The sequence below is a fragment of the Phaenicophaeus curvirostris genome, chromosome 11 (genome assembly GCF_032191515.1).
Source record: "Phaenicophaeus curvirostris isolate KB17595 chromosome 11, BPBGC_Pcur_1.0, whole genome shotgun sequence".
NCBI classification, from domain to species: Eukaryota; Metazoa; Chordata; class Aves; order Cuculiformes; family Cuculidae; genus Phaenicophaeus; species Phaenicophaeus curvirostris.
The window spans coordinates 4,576,311-4,596,002 of record NC_091402.1 but is presented as its reverse complement, the minus strand read 5'-3'; the positions used below and the strand labels follow the sequence as shown (position 1 = coordinate 4,596,002).

At 51.7% G+C, this 19,692-nt stretch overlaps 2 protein-coding genes across 2 annotated transcripts in view; both read left to right on the top strand.

Annotated features, from left to right (window-relative positions):
• The first annotated feature begins 6,324 nt into the window (after positions 1-6,324).
• On the top strand, positions 6,325-16,636 carry FAM3D (FAM3 metabolism regulating signaling molecule D). The gene is made up of 11 exons (XM_069865523.1): positions 6,325-6,362; positions 9,985-10,042; positions 10,795-10,861; positions 11,621-11,728; positions 12,890-12,910; positions 13,548-13,671; positions 13,927-13,985; positions 14,340-14,390; positions 15,671-15,755; positions 15,901-16,027; positions 16,238-16,636. Exons 3-11 carry the CDS (start codon positions 10,849-10,851, stop codon positions 16,325-16,327), a joined length of 678 nt encoding a protein of 225 aa, XP_069721624.1. The 5' UTR covers positions 6,325-6,362; positions 9,985-10,042; positions 10,795-10,848; the 3' UTR covers positions 16,328-16,636.
• Positions 16,637-18,945: 2,309 nt separating this feature from the next.
• The window catches only part of FAM107A (family with sequence similarity 107 member A), a 28,942-nt gene continuing 28,195 nt past the window's right edge, over positions 18,946-19,692 (top strand). Inside the window, exon 1 of the mRNA XM_069865706.1 lies at positions 18,946-19,435. Coding sequence (XP_069721807.1) covers positions 19,412-19,435 — 24 coding nt within the window. The 5' untranslated portion in view covers positions 18,946-19,411. The remainder of the gene's footprint in view (positions 19,436-19,692) is intronic.

Genomic DNA, 19,692 nt, shown 5'->3' with positions numbered 1-19,692 from the left:
CCTTGCATCATCCTTGCAGCCTCCTCTGGACCCGTTCCTACAGCTCCATCTCCTTCTTACACTGAGGATTCCAGAACTGGACACAATCCTCCAGATAAGGTCTCACAAGAGAGCCCTGAGGGGTTTGGCCCTCACAGATGAATAGATGAAGCACCTGTGTGATTTGTGCACTGCAGCACAACCCTCGTGCCCCCAGCCTGGAGAAGCTGTACCAAAACCAGTGCCATCATGGCAAAGCAGGAAGTTCAAAGGGCTTGGGTGCAGGCACTAATTTGCCCTCCGCACTTCACCTCCCCTCAGAGTCTGTGCCTTAGCACATTTATTTATTGCACCTCATTGGCAAGAAAGGAGAGATATCCCCTGGCCAGAGAGAAATGTCCCAATTAAAAAGCAAGCAATACAGTAAACCAGCAGATCATTCTTGAGAGCAGTGGTAGAAGCGGCCACCTCTTGTCCTCAATTTATGCTGCTTCCATCACCCTGGGAATTATATTTGTGCTGACAAGGATCAGTTTAACCCCTGGCTGCAATCTAATAAAAAGCTGGGGAGGTGGACGCATGCATAATCCTTCTTCCGTGTCCTAGGAATGGGTGCAATAAAAAAACTGCTGCTGCTGCTGCTGCTCGGTGGCCGCAGCTGCTGCCTGGAATAAATAACTGCCTGCCTGATGCTGGCAATGGGAAATGCTTTGGATTAGAAGTTCCTTGGACCTTTGTCCCTTTGCACTGCCACAGCCCAGTGTGGGCAAGTCATATCAAAACAGATAAAAAGGCCAGAATTGCTGTGTGGATCAGACCAAAGCATCTGCAACAACTCAGGAGCCCGTGGGCTGTGTCAGGGAGCCAGCGAGCCTGTCCATGCCTCCTCCTTCTCTCTCAGCCACAAGACACACATCCCAATCCCCTAGCACAGCTGGGAGCACAGCACGTAGCTTGTGGTGGTCGCCCACCATCCTGAGGTGTTTACTGGGGGCAAAGCAAAAGGAACAGTCCCTAAGGCTCTGCCATTGGTAAACAACACGAACTTCCCCCCCTTCCTTGTCATTAATTGTCCGAATCGGTGTTGCAGAGCTGACTTGATGCTCCACTACACTCTGTAATGAAATCACTGCTTGTGTCTAAGAAACAAATTTAATGATAACTAACTTCTGGAGTTAGAAACTTCCTGTGCAAATATCAATAATTTATATTGATAAATATAAATTGAGTATCTGCTGCATCAAAAGGAGTGTAGCCAGCAGGTTGAGGGACATGATTCTGCCCCTCTTCTTTGCTCTTGTGAGGCCTCACCTGGAGCCCTGCATTCACTTATGGAGTCCTCAGCACAGGAAGAACACAGATCTGCTAAAGCAGGTCCAGAGGAGGCCACGGAGATGATCCAAGGGCTGCAGCAATTCCCATACTAGGACAAGCTGAGAGAGTTGGGGTTGTTCAGCCTGGAGAAGAGAAGGCTCTGGGAAGACCTTAGAGCAGGTTCCAGTACGGGAAGGGCCTCCTGAGCTGAAAGAGGGGAGATTGAGATGACTTATTAATGAGAAATGTTTTCCTGTGAGGGTGGGGAGGCCCTGGCCCAGGTTGCCCAGGGAAGCTGTGGCTGCCCCATCCCTGGAGGTGTTCAGGGCCAGGTTGGATGGGCCTTGGGCAGCCTGATCCAGTGGGAGGTGTCCCTGCCCCTGGCAGGGGGGTGGGACTGGTTGGCTTTTCAGGTCCCTTCCAACCCAAACCACTCTATGATTCTATATCTACACTCATTTATTTAATACTGCTTGTAGTCTGTAACAAGAAAATATGGAGGTCTACCAGCCCCTTTCACAGATGTGTCCAAGAAGGGTACAGTCATTACCAGGCTGCAGACAGCGGCCCCAGCACAGCATCACTGATGGAGCAAATCGGCATTCAGAGATCATATTCTGGCCTGTGACCGTGTTAAAAAAACAGAGGATGCTTAATAGACGAACACTGCTTGCACAGCACTAACTGCCCACAGGAGATGGACAGCAAGCTTTGATGCTGCCCTTCCCACAGGCATCCCTGCAACAGCCGCTCCGAGAGCCGGGGCTGCTAATCGCCTCTGCAACCAACGTGGGGGAGAGCAGCCGTGGGCCAGGGGCCGCAGGTCACACCGGGCACCACTCTGCGCTTGGGGGCAGCTGGCAGTGAAAGGAGCTACTCTGGGGCTGCAGAGCCAGCGGGAGGGGAGCATTTGCGAGGGGGACACTTTGTCCTCCAAGCAGGGAGGGATTTGCATTGAAATGTCCTCTTTTCAGCACTAAAAAAATACAATCTTAAAGGAAGGGCAGTGACCGGGGACCAGAGGAGTTGAAAGAGAAGATAATTGCCTTGGACAGGCATAATTGCTACAATTCAGAATGCTAAAAAATGTGAAATTAAGAATAATCAATGTCTGTTTATGATCTGTTTCTATACTGTGAATTCAGCTAATGTGGAGTAATTGCATTCTACTAGTTCCTGGTATTTGTCATCGTTCGGTTGTGCAGGAGTCCAGCAAAACAATAAAATGAGATTGGCTGTACTGGGCGTGAAGAGTGGCAGCTTAGCCCTGCACGAGCTAATTTCTCTTTTAATGGTAAAAGCAGGTAAGATTTCCCTTACTTATTTTTCTCTCCTAGCAGCAGAGCCGGCAGTAGAGAGCTGTGCTGCCAGGGCTGCCACGGGTGCAGCAGATGTGCTACGCTAGAGCAGCCCAAATAGCCAGCACACCACCCACGGCACAACGAGCCCCTTGCCAATTCCTGCGCCTCTTCTGAAACTGCTCTGGCATCTTTTTGCCCAATAATCTTATACAGAATCATAGAATAGTTTGGGTTGGAAGGGACCTTAAAGCCCATCCAGTTCCACCCCCTGTCATGAGCAGGGACACCTCCCACGGGATCTGGGTGATCAAAGCCCCATCCAACCTGGCCTTGAACACCTCCAGGGATGGGGCAGCCACAGCTTCCCTGGGCAACCTGGGCCAGGGCCTCCCCACTCTCATCATGAATAAATTCCTCCTACTCTAGTCTAATCTAAATCTGCCCCTCTCCAGTTTATACTCATTGCCCCATGTCCTATCACCCCAAGCCTTTGTAACCAGTCCCTCCCCAGCTTTCTTGTAGCCCCTTCAGGTACTGGAAGGATCATCCCTCCTATCATATTTTGTCCTCATGCATTTCTTCTTCCACCCTCTCTGGCACAAGGTAACCCCGGTGGCGTTTCAGCCGGATGCTCGGGCTGTGCCAGGTCACCTGGATACCAGTGACACCTATGGGACGATCCATCAATTTGCTGGCAAGATTCATTCGTCAGTCAACGAAATATTTCTGTTTGCTAACCTGTGTAAAAGTGGGAGAGGAGAGGTGAGTTACAGATCAGGTTGGTTTATTGACGGGGGAGTAACGCCCCACGGCAGTGCAGGTGGGGAGGTGCAAACTGCGGGGACAGCTGTCACCCTCTCAGCGTGCAGGAACCACAAGTGTTGCTTAACAGTAGATAAACAGATGAGTAAAAGGCTGTTTGTTTTTAAAGGTGCTACATCTAACAGCTGTGGTACACAGCTTAACCTGGCACAGCCAAGCTGAAACCACAGAGCTGCAGCACTTCCCAGGACAAAGTTTGCAAAGCAGAGGTGGACAAACCTGTCCTCAGAGCAGCAAAACTTGTGAGCAGCAGAACTCTTCTCCATAACCTCATACAACTACCTAAAAGGAGGTTGTGGAGAGGAGGGAGCTGGCCTCTTCTCCCAAGTGACAGGGGACAGGACGAGAGGGAATGGCCTCAAGCTCCACCAGGGGAGGTTCAGGCTTGACATCAGGAAAAAAATTTTTATGGAAAGGGTCATTGGGCACTGGAACAGGCTGCCCAGGGAGGTGGTTGAGTCACCTTCCCTGGAGGTGTTTAAGGGATGGGTGGACGAGGCACTGAGGGACATGGTTTAGTGGTTGATGGGAATGGTTGGACTCGATGATCCAGTGGGTCCTTTCCAACCTTGTGATTCTGTGATTCATTTAGCCGTGTGAGCCCTTCACAATACACTCTTGCAGGCACTGCAGAGTCCAACAGACAAGGGATCTTCTGGGGGGGCAGCCTCCCCCTGGTGCTGAGCACTATAGGAAACAGCTCCTCAGGGGGACAGTCCTGCAGTCACTGCCAATCTTTGGCAGGAGCCACCAGCACCCCAGTGCTCCCCACCACCCACTGAGGTCCCACACGCGGCGCTGGCACAAGGAGGAGGAGGAGAGCAGCTACTTGCTCACCGGCTTGCTCCTGCTGATCCTACACAGTGCTCTTCACAGTGCAGTCACTTTGCACCACAGATTATTCATTCCCCAGCCTGGCAGCTTTTTGATATCACATCTATTATTTCTTAATTTCTCTTTCTCCGTATCATGCAGCAGTCTCCTAGGGGAGACTACAGATGAGACTGATGTAATTCTATCGCACTGCACAAGTTAACTATTTGCTGAATCGAAACAAAGCTGATGCGCTGTTCACAGCACTGGTGTTATGTGTGATTTGAAAGCCCCTCTCTGCTCTGTGCCACAGCAGACGAAGCAGACGAGAAAACCTGGGCAACCGCAGGGCAGAGGGATGGGACACGAGGGCTCCTCACGCCAACACCAGCGCTGGGGCTGTGCTGCAGCCGCAACCCAGGAGAAAAGCTGCCAGCTCCCCATGCTTTCCTGTGGTTTTAGGGAAACATCTTGGATGAAACACGCAGTTGCGGAGACAAGAAGCATTTCACACAAGGTTTCTTTGTTGGGATGGTGAGGCCCCCAGCACCACTGACGTTTTGTGCTTGTTTTCCCTGCAAGCAGCAGCAATGTCCCCATCTCCATAGAAGATCCAAGGGGCCTCAGGTCCCACAAAGCAGTAGGAGAAATTCACCGTGAAGGAGGGATCCCTCAGGGTGCTGCAAGCCCCACACCGTGGACTCGCTCCTGCACTGGTGGGAGGCAGGGGAACAGAGCAGAGGCCCCTGCCTCAGCACACTAGGGCTTGGGGCACTTTGTTATTGAGCTGAGACAGTTATTGCCAGCAGGTAAACAAAATAATAGGAAGGATATTTCCCTGGAGCGGGTGGAGGCTTCTGATATAGTCTGCACTGTATAAGCCCAGACTCTCACGGCAGCTAAAATTTATTTCCAAGTGCAGTAATTAGCCCAATGCAAAGCCCAGGCCTAGGTTTGCTTTTCTGCTCCCTTTCTGGAGGGTTTTGGTGCAGAGAGAGGGGCTGCGATTCCCTCTGGTGCCGTGATTCCCTCTGGTGCCCAGCCCAGCACCCCCTGCACCTGGGCCACATCCTGTACCCATTGTCCAGCACAGGGGACCAGCACCAGGGGAGGCAGAGGAAAGCTCTGTGCAGTTTTCTCTAGAGAAAACCCCTCAGGTATTAAGCTAATTATGAGGGAGCAGTTTTGGTCCTGCAGGGGCTCTGCTCCAAGGCCCCTGCAAGCTGCAGCCCCAAAGGTGGCGCCTCCACTGCTGGCCCCGTGTCTCCTCCACTGGCTCTTGCATGAAAATTGCTTTAGAACCTCCAGAGAAGCCATTTGGTTCTTCTAAGTGATGGGTATGGAAAAGAAAAAAAGAAAAAAAAATGGAATGAGAACGCTTTTGTTGTCGGCTGCCAGGTAAATGAAGCTTAGCTTTGGAAAATGGATAGGGCCTCTAGTGCTAACCACAGAGCTGGAGTCTCCAAGGAGTGATTTCTTCCTTCAAAAGCATAATAATAACAATAAATGATTAAAAAGAAAAAGCCCCAAATCTATACCTACAGTTAACTCAGGACTCTTAGAGTTCAAGACCGTTGCTGCTTATTTGAAAAGGGAACCTCCAGTCTCTAACAAACGAGGCAGCAAAGCGGCGCTCAGGGCCAGCCTGCACGTGTGCAGCCATGGGGAAACCTGCCACATTGGGTTATTCCAGATTTATCCCATCCAGGAGGACACTAGTCCTGGCTTCGTGCCCACCCACTCCCATGGCAGCAGCTGGGGCTGGTTTGGTGCAAGTGCAGAGTGTCAGGCTGGTGCTCACCCTTGGAGAGGCCTCCCTCTTCTGATACAGGACAAAAAGTGGATGCCAAAGCAGATAAAATCTCCAAAGGAAGCCCATGAGCTCACAGGCAAAGGAATAAGTTGTTCTTCCCTCCCATGGGACAGCTGTTCCCTGTCGCTGCCAGCCAGGGGCGCCCAGCCCATGCCAGGCAGCGAGATAAGGCTCGGGGAGGTGCCATGCGTCACGGAGAGCAGGAGCGGGCTGGGCAGCCGCACTGCCAGGCTCCTGAGCAGGTGATGCCCCGTGTCCCCGGGACGCCCCAGCACACGTGCAGCCTGCGGAGAAGGACAGTGCACCTGGGATGCTGAGAGGTATGTAGGCTGGTCCTGTCCCTGATTGAGGGAATGGGGTTTCTAGAGCATGACTGAACCCACGCCTTTCTGCAGAGTATCCCACTATGGGATATGTGGTAGAATACGTTGTGTGATGTGTGGTCCAAGTCAAAGCCCTTTGTCCATCGTGGCTATAGATGAATTTGCATCCACTCTGCAAAGCATGCAGCTTGCATGCAGCCAGGCTGCTGTTCAGGATATAATCTGTTTTTTCTTGCACTGCTGAAAGAGCTGGTGTGGGGACCATGTCTTGCCGCCCACACAGCACCAAAAGGGAGGGGATTATTTCCGTTAAAAAGCTGATGGCATCTGTGCTGTGACAAGGAGAGCATTCCCATCTCCCAAGAAAAGCCTCTTCAGACTCAGAGCAGCCTGGCCTTGGGCTGCACATGGGGAAAGCAGACGAGTAAGCAGGAGAGATGAGGGATGCTCTAGCGCTCAACCCTGCCTGCCACAACACCTCTCAGGCAGTTATCGGGAGCCTGTGGGGTGCTGGCACCCAATTTTCTAGCTATTAGAAACATATTTCAGGTCCTCCTGCATGCAGTTACTAAAAACCAGAGCCCCTTACTGTGCTTGCCATGTGCTTTCGGCCCTCTTCTCACCAGCCAGGTTGCTGCTAACCCTGAGCACCAACACTTGTGTCCCTCCTTTTGCCCTGGGATTTTGATTTTGGCAGCTTCAGTACAACCCTCAGCCCACGGCACAGCGATCCGAGCTGCCAGCTGCAGGATGTGCAGTTGCTCCCCTCCAGTTCTCATCGCTGCCGCAGCTCTCGATTCACTGCTCGGGGAAACCTCACTGGAAAAAGGAGCTCATAGTGATTTAGTCACACATACAGATAGAGAGACAAGTGGCTGCCAGTGACTAACAGAAGAGTAAAAGATAGACTGCAGCTGCTGGGTGATGTTCCTCTGAGAGCAGGATGGGTCTGTGTCGCCCATGCAGCAGGCGGGGAGGGATCTGGACCAGGCACCATGACCAGCCTGCATGCTTTGCTCTGGCCCCTTAGCCCGGCTTCCTCAGTAACCCCTGCAGGTGTCGAGTCCCACCTTGGCTGCAGTCCTGCAGCCCCCCAGAACCCTGCCCACCACCACGTGCGTCCTGCTGGACTTGTGTCTCATGGTCTGGGCCTCACCCTGTCTAAGTACAGACCCGTGCTAGGGATGGTTCCACCACAAGATGCCTCTACATCCATTTGGTAGATGCAGCAGCTGGCCAAGCATTTTTATGAGCTGAGGAATTTATATGTTCTCTAGCAAACAATGCTCTCTTGTTGAGTAACCCAGCAAAGCTCAGTTGGATTGATTCCTTTTCAACCTAAAATGGCATTGTAGTGTCCTCCATTCTCCTGTGATGGGACCAGGCCTGGATTCACAGCACCCACCCAAAACTAGACCCCTTTCTGTGCTCCTTGCATTCAGTTTTGCAAGAAAATCCTAACTTTTAGAGGGGTGACTCGCTGGGACCAGGCATGAGCAGCATCTAGCAGCCACCCTCTTGGGAGCCACATCCCCATTCTGCACCAAAATGATGTCTCATTCACAGTCAGGGACCTGCTGGGAGAGGGAGGGACATGCTGGGCTCCAAATCAGCAAAAAAAAACCAAACCGTCCCCAAACCCAACAAAAGCAGAAGTTTCTGGGGAAAAGGAGTGAAGTTTTCCTGCAGCACTGGGAGGAAATCTTCACCCCCACCCCCGCATTCTGGAATCCCCCCCTGCAGGGCAGGCTCTCCCTGGGTTTCTTGCCAGCAGTAACTCCGCGCTGCCCAGTGACACTTCAGTCCTGAGCGGGCTCAGAGTGGAGCCTTTGCCTTACACCACCACAGAACTCTTAAGCAATATTTGTCCAAGAGCCTTTTTGTTCCCGGAATGGTCTTTAGGCAAATAAGTTTCAGCTCTATTAGATAAATAACTTTTTATCACCCACCACCGTTCCTTCCTTTCTCCCTCTCCTGCAAGTCACTCTCTGGCAGATGCCAGAGTACAGTCATCTTTTCTTTTTTTTTCCAGCACAGCCTTAACAAAAATTAAATAAAAATAATAATAACTAAAAAAAGTCAAGCCAAACAACTTAAAGAATACAATAGAAATCCCCAAACAGGGCTACCCTCTTGTAATGCAATCAGGTTCCAGGATTTTCAGCACCTAGGGACTTTGCCCAATAAATTTTATCTGGGATTAAAGGGAAGATAAATAGCCAAAATAAATATATGACTACCCTAAAGCAGTAGCGTTGGTCGGTTTGTTTTTTTCCATTTCTCTCCCTTCACAACAAAATCAATATGCGCATAGAAAAACCACACACTTGGCAAAGGAACGCGCTGTGCAAGGAGCGCCCAGGGCTGGTGTCCCTGCAGCTCCCTCGCTGTGTCCAAACCCCAGCCCAGGTCCCAGTCCCCACCCACTCCAGGCTCTGGTGAAGGGGAACTCAAAAAATCCCAAAGTGAATCAATACCAATGGTGAAGGCTTTACAACTTGCCAAGGGTGAGGTTCAGGGCTGCTCTTCGGCCCCCATTGCACCCACCAGCCACTAGGCTGGGAGCCTGGCGTGGGAGAGCCTCCCTGCCTTTAGGGATCTAAAGCTCATGCTGGGAGGAACAAAAGGCAAGAGCCCAGTCCTGTCCTGCCAGATCCAGCCGTGGGCAGTATTTGCCCTCCAAAACCTTTAAACCGTCCATTTTCAGGTCTGTGGGTCCTCAGAGAGGCTTGTTGATGCCTGTCCATACCCATTTCAGGGCTCCTGTGCCATGGGGCTGGAAGGGGTCAGCCCGAGGTGGTCGAGGAATGGCTGTGGGCACCGCAGAGCTCTGTCCCTCCTTGCTCGTGGCCACCTTCCTCTGGGAGGAACCGCTTTAGACGAGTGTGATGCTGCCAAGAAGCAAGTGTGCTTAGCTGATATGCTATCAAAACCACAGTGCTGTGATATCCCTGTGATCACAAATACCTTCCACGGCTTCCTTTAAAATGCAGATAAGCCATGAGGCCATTCTCCCACTGGAGCAGCTCTGGCAGCTCCTCCTTCTCTCAGCCTCACAGACGCAGTGGTGGGGCCTCATGGAGACTGGTGCTGTGCTCCAGCTCTGGACAGCTGAAATATCGCTGCCCTGGCCCACTGCAAATCCCCTCCAGGATCTCAGGCCAGCCAGGAGAGAGGTCGTTTTCCTCCTGGTTTCCTCTTTGATTTTTTGAGGCTACAGCAACCAACCCCAGGGGCACCTGAGGGGGAAGCATCTCACCAAGGCACAGAGGGGAGGATGCTGGGTGCATCCCACTGGGGTGCCAGGGGAGGACTCCGCTCCGTGGCAATGCTCAATCCCATTTTTTCCTCAAGCAAAAACCCTGGGCGAGGACCCAGGGTGGGTCTGGGCAGGAGGCAAAGCTCTTCTCTCCTTCCTTATGACGCAGAAGCCCAAAACCAACCCTCAGCCCAGCCCTGCTACAACCTGTATCTCTTTATTTACCTTTCAAACAGGGAAAGCAACTCTCAGCATAGCTTTTCTACAGATTCTCTACGCCAAGCCTCACTAAAGGGCTGCTTTAGTTAATATAAGGCTCTTTAGCCTTGAGCACGTCTCACAGGTGATAATTTGCTTTAGGACTCTGGGTTGGTTTCCAAGACAGACGTTCTCCAGGCTGCATCACCGAATTTCAGAGGTAGGTCCCCAGCGCCTGGGTGGCAGACACCCATCCTGTCCAGCGTGGCAGCAGGGGGAGGGAAGGGACCAGACAGATGGTCTCAGGTAAGAAATAGTTTATGCTCCAAATTACAACCACTCGCTGTTTGCACGGGTGAGGATGTGGCAGGATTTGGACAGAGGGAGGCATTTCTGTTAAGTTTTGCATCCCCAAACCAGGCAATCCTCAGCCCAGCTCAGCAGCTCCATTCCCCTTCCTGCCCCTTTCTAGTTTTAAAGAGGACAAACTCACTCCTGCAGATTCCCTGACCGGGCAAGGCCAAGTCACAGCTTGACCTCAGACAGCTTTGCAGCCCCTAATATTTAAAGCTTTCTTTGCATCATCCCAGAAGGAAACACAGTAAAGCTGTGACTGGAAAACATGCTCCTTGAGCTCATCACTGTCAGAGTAGGAAAGTGTGAACCGCTGTTCAGAAAAGGACACGAAACAGGAGCACACAGGGCAGCAGTCGCAGCAAAGAGTCCAGAGGCTTAAAAACAAAGCAAGCTAAGCAAGCTCAATCAGTGCAACCTACTCCAATGCACAGGAGTCAGGACTTCAGCATCAGGGCAGCACCGAGCACGCCTGCCCGATAAGAATTTATGTATCTTTGGTAAACTCTTGCGTATTGCAAATATGCCTGAACATAGCAATTATGTTTTTCATCTAACATCTGCCTGGTTTGGGTCAGTTACATGTAAGCTTTATAGCACTTCCTTCTTTTTCCTCAGGGTGAACTGTGAACACCGGCCACCCCCTCAGTTGCACTCTGTGTGCCCACCACAATGCGGGTGACGGGTAAGGAGGGAGACAGAGATTCACTTCTCTCTGTCCCTTTTTCTACAGTACTTTATGCCTTCTTCTCATTGACATGACCCGTTTCAAGCCCAGCTACCCTGACCTTCCCCTGCCAGGACCATGGGAAATGGCCTTTGTGTAAGCATCAAGTTTTTAAAAGATTTGTGTACATCTCAGCCCATTGTATTTTTGCCAGAGAAACACTCTGTGGCTGGGAAGAAATGGTATTGAGACGTTCCTGGTTCCGTAAGAGCTATTCAGCTGCAATAGAAGTATATTTTTCTACTCTCTTGCCATGCAGGACTGGAACGTTTTACTCTGCTGAGTGCTGCTTTAAAGCCAAATGCCAATCACAATTGTATTAGCAGCTGCTCAGCTGTAGCTAGTGACTAATTGGGGGATAGCAGCTTTCCCAGCACTGGGAACATAAGAAATATTTGGATTTACATAGCTTTCTGACTAATTATCAGATTTACTTTAATGCAGCAAGAATATGAATAGCGTGTCCCAGTAGAAGGGTTCTGCCTATTTGAGCATCACCACACAAGCTATAGATATTAATTAAGAGATCAGAGTACTTTTAGAGGATGAAGGAAGAAGTGTTAGATGCCTTCCCTCACACACACAAGTATTGGCTGTCACCCTGGGCCTGGTAACCTTAGGACACACAGACCAAGACCCCAGGAAGCCAGATGGATGCTCCAGTCCCCAGCCTGCACTGCTACTGCTCACACCTGGCTCCTTTCTCACCCCTCCCAGGTGTGATCCGGTGTGTGCTGCCGCTCATCATGCTGCTGGGCACATGGTTCATCGTGGAGACGTACTTTGATCAAAGATGGAAAGTCATCAGCCTGCGGAGCTGGCTCGGTGAGGCTCTGGTAGGGCTCTGGTTGGGTCCAAATGGAATCATAGAATCACCAGGTTGGAAAAGACCCACCAGATCATTGAGTCCAACCATTCCTATCAATCACTAAACCATGTCCCTCAGAACCTCATCCACCCATCCTTTACACCCCTCCAGGGAAGGTGACTCAACCCCCTCCCTGGGTAGCCTGTTCCAGTGCCCAATGACCCATTCCATATAAAATTTTTTCCTGATGTCAAGCCTGAACCTCCCCTGGCAGAGCTTGAGGCCATTCCCTCTCATCCTGTCCCCTGTCACCTGGGAGAAGAGCCCAGCTCCCTCCTCTCCACAACCTCCTTTTAGGTAGTTATAGAGAGCAATGAGGTCTCCCCTCAGCCTCCTCTTCTCCAGGCTAAACACCCCCAGCTCTCTCAGCCGCTCCTCATAAGGCCTGTTCTCCAGCCCCCTCACCAGCTTCGTTGCTCTCCTCTGGACGCGCTCCAGAGCCTCAACATCCTTCTTGTGGTGAGGGGCCCAGAACTGAACACAGTATTCGAGGAGCGGTCTCACCAGTGCCGAGTACAGAGGGAGAATAACCTCCCTGGCCCTGCTGGTCACGCCGTTTCTGATCCAAGCCAAGATGCCATTGGCCTTCTTGGCCACCTGGGCCACTGCTGGCTCATGTTCAGTCGCTGTCAACCGACACCCCCACGTCCTTCTCTTCCAGGCAGCTTTCTAGCCAGGCTTCTCCTAGTCTGTAGCTGCACAGGGTTGTTGTGCCCCAAGTGCAGGACCCGGCCTTTGTCCTTGTTAAACCTCATGCCATTGGTCTCACCCCAGCGGTCCAGCCTGTTCAGGTCCTTTTGGAGCCTTCCGACCCTCCAGCAGATCGACAGTTCCACAAGTAAGATGCAGGCAGCCCTATTGCAAGCCAGACCTCCAAGCTGTGGGCAGTTGCCATGAACATCTGCACTTGCAATCCCTGACCAAGGGTATAGGCACCAGCTTTGATCATGAGGGCAAGGAGGGGACAGCATGGTGGGAACTTGCACCAGGGCAGGTGCCTCCAAGGGTACTCGCAGCCACAGGGAACAGTTTTGGAGAGCAAGTGCTTGAAGCTCCTGGCTTGGGGAAGAGCCAGCAGCATTCTGGGATGTCTAACCTTCCTGCTTTGGTACCCACAGGTGTCACCAACAAGCCCAGAAGTGAGTACTGCTCTTGACTTCATCACCATCACACAACACTGCTCCAGGGCAGAAGGGGATGGTGGAGTGAGCTGCCCTCCAGAACCCCTTTACAAGGCAAAATCCCACCATCCCAAAGGCAGGGGAATTTCCTTATTGCACATAGAAGCAATGTCTTTGGTGGGCTCTGCAAGCACATAAACCTTCACAGGATACCCTGCCCCAGGAGAAACACCCTCAGGCTACAGCAGGAGGCAGATCACAGGTCCCTGCCCTGCCCAAGTACGGGGAAACTCCAGGCAGAAAAGCCACAAGAGGATGTTCTTGAATGAGCCCCAGGTCTGAACGCTCCCCATCACACCCTGCTCTGCATCCCCACTGCATCAGCCGTGCCATCTCCCTGCTTACACCTAGAGCTGCACTCAGCACACCAGCCACCTCATCCCACCCTACTCCAAGCCTCAGCACCAGAAACCTCAAACTAGAAGCTGATCCCAAATCCAGGACAAGCCTCTTTCATGCAAGAAGTTGGTCCAGGCTTTGACCCCTTAGTAAGCCACTTGTCCCAGTGCCAGCACTGCTCAGCCCGTCAGGGACACAGCCAGGGTCCTCCCATGGGGCCAACACCTCCGCTCGCAGCTCTGCTCCTCCCTCACAGGCCAGCAGCTGCCCCGCCACAAGTGTGGGAACGAGAAAAGCTGCCCTCAGAACTATTTTGCCTTCAAGATCATCAGCGGTGCCGCAAACGTAGTGGGACCCTCCATCTGCTTCGATGACATTATGTAAGCCACACACGCCGGGGATGGGGCAGGGATGCTGGTCTGGTCTTGAACAGGGCGAGTCTGGCCTCTGCCAAACACCTCAAGAGCCATCACAATGCATTTGTGGTTAAAAAAAAAAAAGGAAATAGTTTTGTTTTCTGCAGCTTCTGGGAATATTTTGCTGTCTGCAGCCATTTTGTCCCATCACAGTTTCACTGTCACCCTCTTCTCCAGGGCATCCCTGCACTTACTAGTGCCCTCTGCTCTCCTTTCCAGCCTCATGAGCAGCGTGAAAAACAACATTGGCAGAGGCCTGAACATCGCGCTGGTGAACGGTGAGTTGGGGGGGCACTAAGCCCCTTCTCCCAATGGGCAGGGTCCCTTCCTCCCCTGGGAGGGAACAAGCCCCTGGGGACCCCATTCTAGGCACTGTGGCCGAGCCAAAAGCTCATCGGGCTAGTGCTGCATCAGGTATGAAAATTTATGGTTGGAAACACTAGCAAGGAGATGGAAACAAACTCTCCTAGGTCATGCTCGGTGGAGCTCACGAAGCCATCATGCCACACGTTTGCCATCACAGCAAATAAGATCAAAGCATTTTGCAGCAAAAACCCCAAGCTGGTGGCCAGGCAAAGCCTAGAGCCACCCCAGAAAAATTCACTCTGCCGTTTTGAATTTTAACCTTCCAGGAACGACTGGGCAGCTCCTGAAAGCAGACACGTTCGACATGTACTCTGGAGGTAAGCACAGTCACCTGGATGTTTAAGGGCTCCCACCCAGGGCTCACCGCAGCACTCACTGCTCCTCTGTCATGTATTTAACAATAAGGACTAGTGGGCTTTGACCAGGATTGCCAGCTTGGACCACTGAAAGCTCAGCTTCCCCTGAGGCCATTGAGCCTGGAGCCTTTGTAATGCATCAGCATCCAAGATTGGCTTCTGGTTCATTTTACCTGTGCATAATCGCAGAGAGAGGCTACTTTCTGAGATCAGATAGTTACACTAATCCTAAGATTTTGCAACTTCCAACTCAGTTTTTGAACGGCATCTGAGCAGCAGCTTGTCTTTCTGCCTTTCACAAAAGAATAAATGAGGATCTCATGGCACAGCAGGCAAGATGTGGCTCCCCAGCCCCAGCAAGGTACATGGGCCACATTCCTGCTCCTGCCGGCTTCAAGCAATCTTCCTAAAAGTAAGAAGATGCCCTGAGCCAGGGCAGGACCTGCTCACAGCCTAGCTAGCCCTGACTCACGGGATGCTGTAAATCCAACTGTTTTTGCAAAATGGTTACCAAATCTCTCTAGAATTCTGGCAGGATTTTTTCAAAATCACATGCTAAAATCACCCTTACAGCGATTTTGATTTGCCCGTTGCTATTGGAGCCTTTTTAGGGATGCATCACCCTTTCTGCTTTTTTGGTTTTGCAGTGTATTCTTAGTAAATCTGGAGTTTTAAGGAGAAACACCAATATCGTGAGATTTCAGGCTGAGTTTGAAAGGGAGCCACACAGTGCGAAAGGCAGCAGAAAGGAGACAGTAGTCAGCTCCTGGGCCACTAGATGGGGCATTGGACTCGAGCATCCCTCAAATGCAGGAGTAGGGAGAATTCCCACAACATAGCGCAGGCAGCGTCACTGGGCAGGCAGTTTTGAGGCCAAGTATGTTTGTTTCTGATGTTGGGAAGTAAATTCACCTATACAATATTTCAAAGTAAGTGAGCTAGCTTTGGAGGCAAATTTTCCCCCTGCACCTGTCGTGCTGGCAGGAGGAAAGCCCCAGCCCTGGGCACTGTGGGACAGCCCAGGTGGGAATACAAGATGAGGAGTGCAGTATCTGGGAGCTCTTCCTTCCCCAGGACCGTGACCCCACATCTGGGAACCACCTCTGGGTCGGTGGGAGGTATCCTGGCTGTGCTAGTGCCAGCCAGGAATACTTCCCACCAACCCAGAGGTGGTTCCCCAGCTGCCACGTCGCATTCCCTGATAAAACTCTTTTTCTTTTCCTAATGCTCTTCTCTCCCAGACATTAACCAACTGGATACCTTCCTAGGAGAGGTCAAGGACGGCACCGTTGTGCTGGCAGCCAGCTACGATGATGTTGCCACAAAGTGAGTTTGGTCCCAGGAGCTCCACCTGGCTCCCCTAAAAACTCACCGCCGGGGGCAGCTGGAGGTGCTGCTGCTAGCAGCAGAGAGGGGCCGGGAGGGGAGCAGTCACCTAGCACCAGACTGACACCTTCTTACCCTCTTTCAGGATGAATGACAAAGTAAGGGCACATTTCATGGAGCTGGGCAGCAGCCACGTGAAGGAGCTGGGCTTCCGGGACAACTGGGTCTTCTTGGGAGTGAAAGGGCTGAAGAACAAGAGCCCCTTTGAGCAGGTACATGCTCCTCCCCTGCCTCCAGCTCTGGAGGCTCCTGTCCTCTTCATAGCACCTCCTGAGCTACATCTCACCTCCCTCTCTGCAGACAACTTGGGCCAGAGCTGTAATCCTCCACGTCAAGCCAAACCGCAAGCTTTGCCACGTTGCAAACTTGCGCTGTGCCACTAACCTACTCATTTATTTTCTCTCTTTTTTTTTTTCCTGCAGCACATCAAAAATGATAAGGAAACAAATAAATACGATGGCTGGCCTGAGCTGCTGGAGATGGAGGGCTGTGCCCCCAGGAAGATGGATTAGCTCCAGCCTGTCACAGAGGGGCCTTCACCAGCGTCACAAGGACACCAGCCCTATTGGGGTGAGCCCAGCCGTGTCACACCAACCCTAGCCCCCTTGTCACCCAGCCACCTGGCCCAGCCACAGCTCCCCAGCCTCAGGGACCAGCCCTTTCCCAGCAGGGGCTGCACAGGGCTTGGAGAAGAGCTGTACGAGGGCCTGCAGAGCCTGAGCAAACACCCAGCCAGGTTTCACTTGAACTGTCCTCATCTATGGGTCAATATGGGGTATTTTATTTTTCTGTCTTTTAAACAAAAACTTTGTATAAGGGTTTTTTCCAGGTTTCTTAAATAAGATACCCAATTATAAAACACTACTTTTTCACTTCCATTGCACACTGCACACAGGTGCTCCCCCTCCTCACAGAGCACCAGGAAAAGCCGCCCCTGGGGATGCTAAAGCCTTGGTGGTTTCTCCCTAGAGCTCCTACCATCGCCCCCCAACCCCTCGCTGTCTCCTACAGCAACAGAAAGGCCAGATAGCCACAGGGGTGGCTCACAGCAATGTGGGTTAATATTTGCAGACTGAAGCATTTTCCCCACGAGGTTGCATCTTTCCTCGGTTAAATCCAAGCTAAATCCTCCGTGGCACATCCCTAAAGGTCAAAATAACACCAGAAGAGGTGCCAAACGGACTTTGCCTGGCAAAGACAGAAGGGTGGATGTGAAGTTCCTCAGGCAGCTGAAGTTGTGCAGCATAACCAGTAGGTGGGAGCCTTTTACCAAGAGAACAGGAGCTGAGATCAGTCTGGAGCAACACAACCCACCCGGTCTGGCACCCACACACCCGCTGTGCTCTGGGAGCTGCCCCCCAACCCAGGGCCGATCACACAGCTGGGAGAGGAGAGATCCCTGCCCAAACAGGGGCCAAAGCCCCGCAGACCCCCTTCCACATCACTATCCATGCTGCTGCCCAGCATCGAGGGGGTCCTGGGGGAGCATCTGCCCCAACTTGCTTGCGGGTGCTGGCACCCAAGCACCATCTGTGCCCAAAGCCTCCCTGAGCACAAGCACAGCCAAGGTCAGATAAGCTTCATGAGTAATAGCCTGGATTTATTTGTCATCAGGAACAAATTTGCATCATGTACAGACTTCAATTTCCTTTGATTGTATCTGTTTTTCCTCCAACCTTCAAAGCAGACAAGCAGTTCTGCAGAACGTGGAGGTGGAGCGTTTCTGCTGGAGTGCTTGGAGCTGTGTGGGTTAACAAGCTGACCTGCATAGCCTTTTCTGCCTCAAACAGTAGGTTTTGCCCCAGAAAATCTTCTAGCAGGCAGTTCATATTGGTTATCTGACACCTAAAGTAATCTGAAGGGAGCAAAAGTGAGGAGCATTGGCAGGGTAAGGCCAGAAGAGACAGCCTGCTGTGTGCCAGCCAGCTCAGGGATGAAACCTTGGGACCAAAATCCAGCACCACCGCTCAAAACCTGTGAGGCAAGAAGTTTTCCGTAAACAGGGGAGAATTCTGTCATCAACTGTGTAACCTCTACCACAGCTTCCGAAGGCAAAACTGAAATGAAGCCCCAAAAGAGCCATCAGAGGAATCTCCCAGTAGCTGTAGTATTTTATCCCAGCCTATCCTCCTGTGCTCTTAATGTGCACCTGATCGCTTCAACCATAAATCAATCCTTAAATCGGCTGCAACAACAGTGCTTAATCCCAAGTGCTGAATCATCCCCACACGCGGCAGCAGCAAGAAGTAACACGATGCAACAGAGACAACAGCCCTCACATCGCACAGCATAAATATGCCAACTATTTTAAACCCCCTCAAAGGATCTAAACTCTCTTATAAATTAAACTGAAAACAGCCCGAGAGCTGTAAAGGCAGCTGCATGGGTGATCCAGTGCACGGCATCAGCTGCAGCTCAGCAAACAACCCGCCCCTTTCAGCCACAAGAAACTCTTCCTAGCCCTAATATTAAGAATCTGGTTTAAAGCCAAAACAAAGGCAATTTATTTTACAGCACAAACTAGATAGTTAAAACTAATTCTGAACTTATCACTGAGAGGTTCTTACGGTACATCGCTATTTTCAATGCACAGGGAGACGTGGAAGTGCAACTCCAGTGCAGGAACCTTTATCATCAGCCCATGTTTTGAAGAGCCATTCCTGCCAAAGTCATCGGATCCCAATAAATAAATCGGAGCTTTTCAAAAGTCCAGAATCTTGGAGGCAGGGCTATAAATATGGCTTCAAGACTCAAATTTAACTTAATGGTTTTCTAAATAGATCTGGAAAGGGCAGTGGGTGCAGGAACATATTAGGGTTTTTAGTGCCTTGGCATTTGGAAAGATCCATTACTGCAGAGACAAGCACCTACCTGGCTGGTTTTCGCTGTGCTGCATCCCCCAGAAACTTCAGCAAACAAGAGCCCTGACCTGCCCAGCCTCACGGGATGCAGCTCCAGGTAACATGGACTCATCTGGTGTCAATGGTGGGCTCCAGCAGCAAAGAGGCAGCTTGGGATGTTCCCAGGAGCAAAGTTTGAGAAATCCAGTGCTGCAGCAGGAGCCAAGAGCCAGGACACAGACAGGTGGCAGAGAGATAACCGTGCCTTATTTTCAGGGTACAGATTTATTTCAGCAAAGCACCCAAGCAGCAGCTAGGAAGGAAGCCACAGGTGATGACAGACAGGTGCCAGGGCCCCGCAGCCGGGCGAATCCGCATCCTGTGACATCTTGCCCTGTCAAGTGCAATTACTATAATCTTCCACAGCCTCTCAAAATACGGATCCCAGCTTAGAAACCGGGCATCCGCAGCATGAAAGCTGCCTTTGTGCCTGGGCAGAGCCTGGGTGTGAGCCAGCCGTTAGGTACATGAAGAAAATGAGTTCTCCACGTGCTGGGAGACGGGAGGAAAAGCGAGCTTTCCCACCCGACCCTGCTGCAGACAGGCTGGATTTCACACACGTCTCCCCGCAGCAGCTGCCGAGGGGCCAGGAGCCGCACAGCTGTGCATCCCCCCAGGAGTAACAAGGACAGTGACTACCGAGAGCCAGCCAGTCCCGCACCCTGGGTGAGCAGGACACAGCCGATACATCGGACCATGGGGGCGGCTCATGGGAAAAAGGTAACGGGACAGTTCTACTGAGGGCTGCTGGAGTGGTGGAGGGATGATGGAGGAGGCATGCCCCACGTACTAAGGCAGCTGATGGCAATGAGGGATTAGAGGGAAGAGAGCTACTCTTCAGCATGGTGTCATTCGTCAAGGCCAGATTAAGACTTTTCAGCTCATGGGCTCAGGATTGGGGCCTGCTGGGGCTTTCAGGACAGCAAGGCAGGGATCAGAGCATTGCATTAGGACAGACGAAGTCTATCTTTCTGGGG

Bases quoted from the DNA above. Each gene is read 5' to 3' on its own strand.
- FAM3D (XM_069865523.1), top strand. The intron at 12,911-13,547 runs GTGAGTACTGCT...CCTCCCTCACAG, and splicing joins TGTCACCAACAAGCCCAGAA to GCCAGCAGCTGCCCCGCCAC. The intron at 15,756-15,900 runs GTGAGTTTGGTC...ACCCTCTTTCAG, and splicing joins TACGATGATGTTGCCACAAA to GATGAATGACAAAGTAAGGG.